The sequence below is a fragment of the Phoenix dactylifera genome, chromosome 2 (genome assembly GCF_051530095.1).
Source record: "Phoenix dactylifera cultivar Ajwa chromosome 2, Ajwa_hap1_PhDact_Kaust_v1.1, whole genome shotgun sequence".
NCBI classification, from domain to species: domain Eukaryota; kingdom Viridiplantae; phylum Streptophyta; class Magnoliopsida; order Arecales; family Arecaceae; genus Phoenix; species Phoenix dactylifera.
The window spans coordinates 56,978,412-56,986,743 of NC_143191.1; the positions used below are offsets into that span (position 1 = coordinate 56,978,412).

The window sequence follows — 8,332 nt, forward strand, 5'->3', positions numbered from 1 at the left end:
AGAAGCAGTCATAGCAATCTGAGAGCCTTTAGAAACTTATATCTTTTTCTTCAAACATACATGCATATAAATAAAAAAATATTAAATGGCATGATCAGATTCATATTTTATGATAAAGTTATTTTCGCTAAATAATCCATAAAGCTATTTGTCATAATAAAGCATGATTTTTATAACATATATGCTGATCCATAATTTTAGAAAAAACATGATATTTTCACAAGCAAATTCTATGCACGGAAGACATGATCATTTAAAAGATAATAAGGAGTGCAAGATCTATTTATAAATTTAAAAACCAGTAAGAAGTATAAGATTTACTTACCTCTTTCGTCTTACATCGTCAAACTTCACTAGGCAATTCAATTAACCCTATAAAAATATTAAAGACAAAATTAATTTTTGTTTGACGATTTTAATTGAATTAAAATAATAAGAAATAGGAACAAGAGTTCCACGATTTCAGGTAGGTCGGGCTCGAGCGATTTGATCAATAAATCATAGGGCATGGACACGATCAGGACCAAGGTCGTTTAACATAGCTCATCATCAGTAGGTTCCATAGACACTTGACAAGGCCGGGTGATCAGTCTAGTAGACGACTAGGGCACTAGGGGAGTTTAGAAATTCATTCCAGAGGTCAACTCGGGTTCGTGATCATGTCGCATGACCTGACTCTAAGTTCCTTGGACATTCTAGAGAGAGAAAGTGGAGAGAGGAGAGAGAAAGTGGACAGAGGGGAGAGAAAGTAGAGAGAGAAAGTGGAGAGAGAAATTAGACAAAGATGGTAGAGAGAAGAGAGAAAAAATAAGAGAGAGAAAGAAGAGAGAGAAGGGTCTCTCCTTCCTTCTCAAAATAGGGGAGAGCCCGTCTCTCCCCTTTTCTTCTTTGAATTAGAGGGGGTAGCAGCCATGGTGGCTAGCCCCGACGACAACGGTCATAGGCGGCCGTTTAGCTACGACACCACCAACGACGATGGTTGGCCGAAAAAGAGAAGGAGAAAAAGAAATCATCACAATTAACCTCTTAATCAGCTTTTACCATGGTTGTTTTCCTCACCCACAACTGCAAGATCACAGGGGTCCTCGGGGCGGCAAGGCTTGGCCTTTTTCCAGTAGCCGACGGCGGCGATCAAGGGAGGAAGAAGCCAAAACAAGGTACCCCTATTTCGAATCAAATTCCGGCGATTCGCCGACCCAACTTGGGGTGAATCAAGGCTAAAATACCAGGAAGGAAGGAGAAGAAGAAGAGAAACACTTACTTCGATCCGACTAAGCTTCCGATGAGGTTTCCGGCGAGGATTCAAGGAAGAGACTCGGAGAAGCAAACTTGGAATCGACAGCGATTTCCGGCGATTCAGGTGGGAGAAATTAGAGGAGGAGGAGAGTTAAATAGGCAAGATCCTTGAGTTCGAATCGAACTCGAATTGCCTACATAACCTTGATTTTTGCCAAAAATTGAGGAAGGAGAGGAAGACTCCAACTGGAGTCTCTTCTATGCATCATGCCACAAGCACGGTGACCTTGGGTTGGCCTCTTTGGGACGGCCCACAAGCCCAAGAAAACTAGGCTAGGCTGCACATTCACCCTCCTTAAAATAATTTCGTCCTCAAAATTAATTTACTTGAGATTCAACTTTGAAAGTACTCAACCATTATGTCATCCTTGAGCTCTCAAATAGTCTCCCTCTCGGAGTACCTGCTCAAAAGATTTGACATATAGAATTATGACATACAAAATCATGATATCTCAAACTTGATCCTTTCTATTTACAATACATTGCAGGTTCTTTTGATCTCCTTCAAAAGAAGACAACATCCCAACCTTGGATTAAAATGCCATAATTCTTTTCCCAAGAAATTAATTACTCCTTATTAATTCCACACGGAGATTATAATCGGCTTTACAAAAATAGGAGAAAGCTTTAACAACAAATGCTCTTTATAATCTGCAACTTTTTTTCTTCTATTAATTTCACCCATGATTTAATAATTAGACTTTTATTCTATGGAATCCTCAAACCTCCTGACAATGTCAGAACTAGGAGTATGAGATCTATGTTAATACATTTTAGATCCAAGCTTAACCACGGAGCCACCAATCCGTTAACGCTAAATTTGATAAGCCCAAAATACTTTCTGGCTAGACATTTTGGGTGAAGTCCTGAGTTGTTACAAAATGGTATCAGAGTAGATCCAACACATAATCTATGTGGACTAGGAGATACTGCAGCACAGATCCATTGGAGCTAATTGCAGGCCGATCGTGGTGCTTGTGATTAGATTTGAATGAATTTGAAACCTTAGCCTGACCAGGACGTCAGGGCTTAAACAGAGGGAGTATGTGAGGATCCGTACGGGCGTGTGTTTAGTCCCACATTGATTATTTGCTGGATACATCTTGGGTATTTATACAAGATCAAAGAACTCAGATAATACCTTCCGACTAGCCTTTTGGGTGAGGTCTTGCATTGTGACGAATGATATCGGAGCAAACTCGACCGATAGCCTATATGGACTAAGAGACATTGCAGCATGAATTCATGAAGGCTGACCACGGGTCTATCGTAGTACTTGTGATTAGATTTAAATGGATTTGAACCCTTAGCTTGACGAGGACATCATGGCTTGAACGGGGAGAGTATATAAGGACCCGTGCAGGCGTGTGTTTAGTCCTATATCGATTATTCGCCGAGGAGATCTTGGGTACTTATACAGGACTAGGAAACCAAAAAAAATGTCTTCCATCTAGCCTTTTTGGGTGAGATCCTGGGTTGTGACAGCACTCCCCCATTGCAGCCGACCTTTTTATATTTCCTCTCACAGCCACGAGGCATCAATATGAGCAGCCTCATGTTGGCCAATAAAGGGATTTATGTTTCCTCCCAAGGGTTATCAAATGGTTTTGTTTTCAATTTTCTACATTGAAGTGGTTGCAGCGGACCAAGAATAACAAGATCTGTTGGGATAGAGCAATCACGGATAACGGATCTTCTAAATTTTACCTTTTCCTAATTATCCTCTACTTTTACATTTGTTTTAGGGAGACAAACATTTTAGCTGGCTAAGTTATTGCTTATATTTCCCTTCCAGGTGGGGTATTGTTAGTTCAAAATTACAAATTCAATATAAAATCTTCCAGTTTTATGGAACTTTATGATTTGGGCTTATGGTTTTGCATACTGACTTTTTTTCTTGAACTCCTATAACTGATAGCTGCCACAATTAGTGTTGTGGTACATTTGATGCAAAAAGATATAGTTGTACATATGATCAACAAAACAATATTTTGTGCAATTGGATGTGGTAGGTTTTAAACTTCTGATTTTTGCCAATTCGTTATTCCATCTCTAGCCTTCTATTGTCCATCATTTAGAGTCTAAACAAGAAAGAGTTTGGCTGTGTAATTCATAATAACGACTAATACAAATAAAAAGAACCATCATACCAATCCTTCCTAATATTTGCTGAACAATTATATGTAACAGGTACAGACTACAGTGGCAATTACATATATTACTTACATTACATGAAAGTAGTTTATTGGACTTAATTTTGTAAGTTTCATAACTTTCAGCAAATTACACATGCTATTTTTATCCTAATTGAGTTGCCGTTTTTTTTTTTTTTTTTTGAGGGGGGGGGGCCGGCGGCGGGGGATAGATGGTTATCCTCTTTATCATGAAATTTTGGACAACTATATGATGACATTTTTAAAGAATCTTTTTTATTATACCATAAAGTATATGCTTCAAGCTTTTCCCCTTCAAAAGTTGTTATAGTGTGGTTTTTGCTTTTTATTATTCGTTTTCCATTGGGTTTGGTGTCATGGAAGCAATCTCCTTCCTAGATTGATAAGAGTACATAAAACCAGTAGACCTAAAACTACTTGTACTTTGAAAAAGGAGCTATGAATAATTTTATCTTTCACATTTTTCATATAATAAGTTTGTGCATGTAGAAACATTAGCAGCATTTCCATTTCCAACTATGATCTTTTTATATGCAAAACTAGAGATTGAAACCAACTAATACTAGAAGTAAGCATTTATAGCTAATATTATACACTGTATTTTCTGTGCAGAGACCTTAGAATGATTCTATGGTGTGACAAAAGCTATCACACAGAAATATACTTCACGTCCACCTTTATGACACATAATGTAATCTGAGAAATCTTAATTGCAAGAAGCACAATAAACTTGAAAGGGGACATCCAAAAATTCATATATTAAACTCACGGTTGATCTTTCTTCCAACAACCAACAACCCCCCCCCCCCCCCCCTGCCCCACACAAAAAAAAAAAACTCATGGTCGAGCAGAGCATTAAGTGATGACTGAACCTGCTGCTCTTTGACGATCATCACATTCTGGTGATCTCTATGGAACGCTGCCTGTAAAAAACAACTATTTCAGTCGAGGACAACAATCTTTGGTCGCTTATTTGGCTTATTATTATGCAATGACTCATCATTGTCTGAATTGAATTTCTTAGGCTTGTCCAAGTCGCATGTAGTTGGGTCCTCATTGCCACTATCATTGTCATCATCAGTATCATCTTCTGTGTCAGAGGAGCTGCTACTAACGGAGTTCATGGTTGGTCGAAAGCCACCTAATGTAGCCTCAGCTGCTGCCACAGCATCAGCACTATGGAGGTTGGCAACACCCAAAAGCAAATCCTGCAAATACATTACATCCATCATCAGTCAACAAACCCAAGAAAGATTGAACAATTTCTAAATTATGTTTTAGCTGACAAACTAATTCATTTACCATCTCAATGTACTCTTTTTCATTCCCACTAAGAACTTCTATATCATAGTCTGCACGAGAATTCTTCTGCAATGGTGCAGATCAGGCATCAATTGCAAAAAGGAATAGAACAGAAAAATAATCAAATCTTTCTGATAATGAAAAGCTTACTTGTGCATCGAGCTCCAATTTTTCATTAGCTTTGGTCATAATTCCTAAAAAATCTCTCACTTTTCCAAGAACTGAAGCACAAATCGATTAAGAAAATGAGATCAAAGAGTTAAATCATATGTGAAGCCCTTACTACTCTACATATTTCAAGACATAACATGTAAACGAGAATGTAAAATCACCATGACTACCATAAAATCATAATTATGATATTAGAAACGCAAATCAAAACTATCATTTTATTTTCTGATAAGCCTTGATATTTTAACATGAAAAATAGGTTCTAATTTATGGAGTATATAAAAGCTACGCTGATTATAACGAATCATATACAAAATGGATCATATCAACAGAAGCTATTTTTATGTTCTACATCCAGCAAAATCCTGATTGTAGTTTGTTTTGATCGCCAATGGAAACTTATAAATGATGATGAAGATATCAAAAATATACCTATTCTTTTATCCAAAAAGGGCAACAGCATAGAATTAGGGAAAGATCCATGTCAAGTATCAAGAAGCCTCATTGTGACAGAAAAGAAGTTGAAGGCAAATACTAACAGTATAAGAACAAACTAAAACACAGTTTAAAGAAAAGGAAGTGCCTTGACCTAGTTGAGTATACTATCTATAACGAAATAGAAAGCTTAGAGAGAAAAATAAATAAGCTCAAGATAGTCTACTTGTTACATATAGACCACTCCCTACCACGCATGCTGATTCAAGATTTTTTGACCTGGTAACACCTTGATACAACACCATATATGATGAAAGCTACATTATCCTGAAGTGGTTTATCTTCCGTATTATCAACCATCAAGTTTTGGTGTCTGGACCTCTTCAGTTTTCTATGGTCAGGTCTTCAAAAATTGGTGCTGCAATCTGAAAAACTTTCAAGGTGCATTATCCATGAGCTCTGATAAAAAATGCTTGTGAGAAGACTTGCCAATAAGGTTGAAAACAAACAACCATTAGCAAGGACAACCCTTGAAGCATGAGCATCCACTTTATTAAATTCTTTCATTCTGAAAGAACTATAGAATCAACAATACAGGTTATTCCAAGGACATCTCTTCTCCCCACAAGATACTAGCACATTCTTCCACTTGAGTTTTGAGCATGGTTTTGTTGGAATAACTGCATAAATTGACAACTAAAGTTTCTCAAATATAAGTTTTCCACAAGCTTTTAATCATTACTCCAATCAACAATGAAGAGTTTCTTTTTTTTTTTTTTTTGAAGAACTGATTTAGCCTTTCGTCAATTACTTCTTTCATGTCAAGCCTTCCAAGAAATGCTGAAAAAGTCTATACCTCCCCCCTCATCATCCAACTTTACCATAATATTTGATGATAACCACCAAGAAGGTGATCAAACACCCACTTAATCTGCATCAAGTCAGGAGAGGGCTTCAAATCATCCAACAAGCTGGCAATGAAACAGGAGGTATCTTATTATGTTCCTTCTTAAACATGCAGTAATTATGGTATGAAGATCCATCTTAAGATTGCAATCTTAGTAAGTTACCACGTAAGGACATTACCTATGCATTATGAAGGTTAACCACCAATTATTCTACCTGAGGAAGCACATCAGTTACCTTTGACTAACAACAGTGTAGAAAAAAAATCCATGAGAATCTCATTGTTTAGCAAGTGGTTCTCTTAAGCTGTATGGTAAACACCATCTCATAATAATATCATCACAAGTTTCCACCTATTACTGATGAAATCTCTTCTGAAAGTGATGTTTTAAACTATAAATAACGACATGCATGTCCTCCACAAGGATTTCTTCAAGTCTTCTAGAGCTCCATCTTCCCCACCATTAGTCAACACACTACACCATTGTGAACACATCTGAACCTAGTGACTTCCTTGCAAAAATTCATCATCTTTTTAAACCACAGAAAAGAACACCTCCTTAACCTGTGAATTCCACAGTATTGCTAGTATTTTGTCATGACATCTTCACAACAACCATATCCATTGCTGCAAGCTACGCGGACTCTCCCTGTATCCACGGGCATTAGTACAGGTTGGCTCGGTCGTTTGAGTCCGTTCATGACAAATTATAGATCGATCTACTAAAGCCGACCCACAAAGCAGATACCTTTTCCCCAACCACTAGTTTATCACTCACTAAATCTAGTACCAGCATACTTCTTTGGCCAAATCAAGTTTTCGAAGTGAAAAAAAGAGAGACAATTATCAATCCACTTCTTCGCGTGTAATCTCATTGAAGAATCCAATTATACCTCTACTGTACTTCCAGATGGATGAAATTAATCTTTAATGTCCCAAAAAAAGCATTTTTAATGGAAAAGGGCATAAATTTCTAATCTTCACCTTGGCTCTTAGGTACTGCGGTTGTGAGAGGCCTTCCTTCCTCGTTCCCATCGACTTGCGCATTGTTCCGTGGGATTTTGGGCGCAGAGTCCGTATTCCCCAAGAGAAGGGTCTCTGCAAAGAAAGTAGCGCTTTGAAGCACGGAAACGATACCGGAAAAAATTGCGCATTCACCAACTAAATCAAACAAAAGAGAAATCAATTGCCAGAGACTCTAAGAGTACCAAGGATCGACGGTCTCGAAGGTTGATCCAGTAGTTGTCTTCTGGACTCCGCCATGGCTGCCGTTCTCGATCGCAAAACCCTAGAAAACGCAGGAAAAGGGCACAACAGCTCGGAGTCTGATCGGATCGGGTTTACGGAATCTGGATTCTGGTCCGGTTAGATATAGGGCTTGACCGGATTCGGTCTCATAAATGTTCGACCCACAATGGGCTCAGCTGGTAAAGCTGATTAGGGTTAGATCATTGGCTCGAGAGATCTATGCCCTGGCCCTGGGTTAGAGTTCACACTTTTTTAATTATATAATTTTGTCAATATAATTTATTACATATTTATTTTAAAAAATTATACATATAACCATCTTATTTTTGTATCGATCTCCCTTTCATTAGATTTTTGACCAGTAGCATTAACAAATAAATATTTTAAATACTAATTAAGTTTATTATCTTTTCATAAATATCCTCGATAAAATTATATAAAATATAGCTCTTTCCGATACAAATCAAATAATAGTGTCCAATGAAACTCAAAAGTCTAGCGGGAAGGATATTAATAGTAGGATAAATTGAGAGATATATAGAGATAGTGATTTTTGAAAGATAAATATTTAATAAATTATATTTTCTATATAGAGAGAGAGAGATGTGAAAAATCTGTTTATTTCATAAGTTAGATTGTAAACATGGTAAAAACATCTAAAAGCTTCTAAACATTGGGATAGCCCTTAAGCTTCCTCTACTTTCAAATCACCAAATACTATTTACATATTTGATTGTCATAATATCACCTCTATGTCATTTTATCCATATCTTTTTTAACCCTCTAGTAAATCTGTTTT

At 37.1% G+C, this 8,332-nt stretch overlaps 1 protein-coding gene across 1 annotated transcript; it reads right to left on the reverse strand.

Annotated features, from left to right (window-relative positions):
* Positions 1-4,157: 4,157 nt before the first annotated feature.
* Positions 4,158-7,649, reverse strand: LOC103699604 (uncharacterized). The gene is made up of 5 exons (XM_039123997.3): positions 7,494-7,649; positions 7,270-7,383; positions 4,923-4,993; positions 4,773-4,838; positions 4,158-4,678 (listed from the first exon to the last, which is right to left on the reverse strand). The coding sequence occupies exons 1-5, from the start codon at positions 7,546-7,548 to the stop codon at positions 4,412-4,414; spliced, it is 573 nt and encodes a 190-aa protein (XP_038979925.2). The 5' UTR covers positions 7,549-7,649; the 3' UTR covers positions 4,158-4,411.
* Positions 7,650-8,332: the final 683 nt, after the last annotated feature.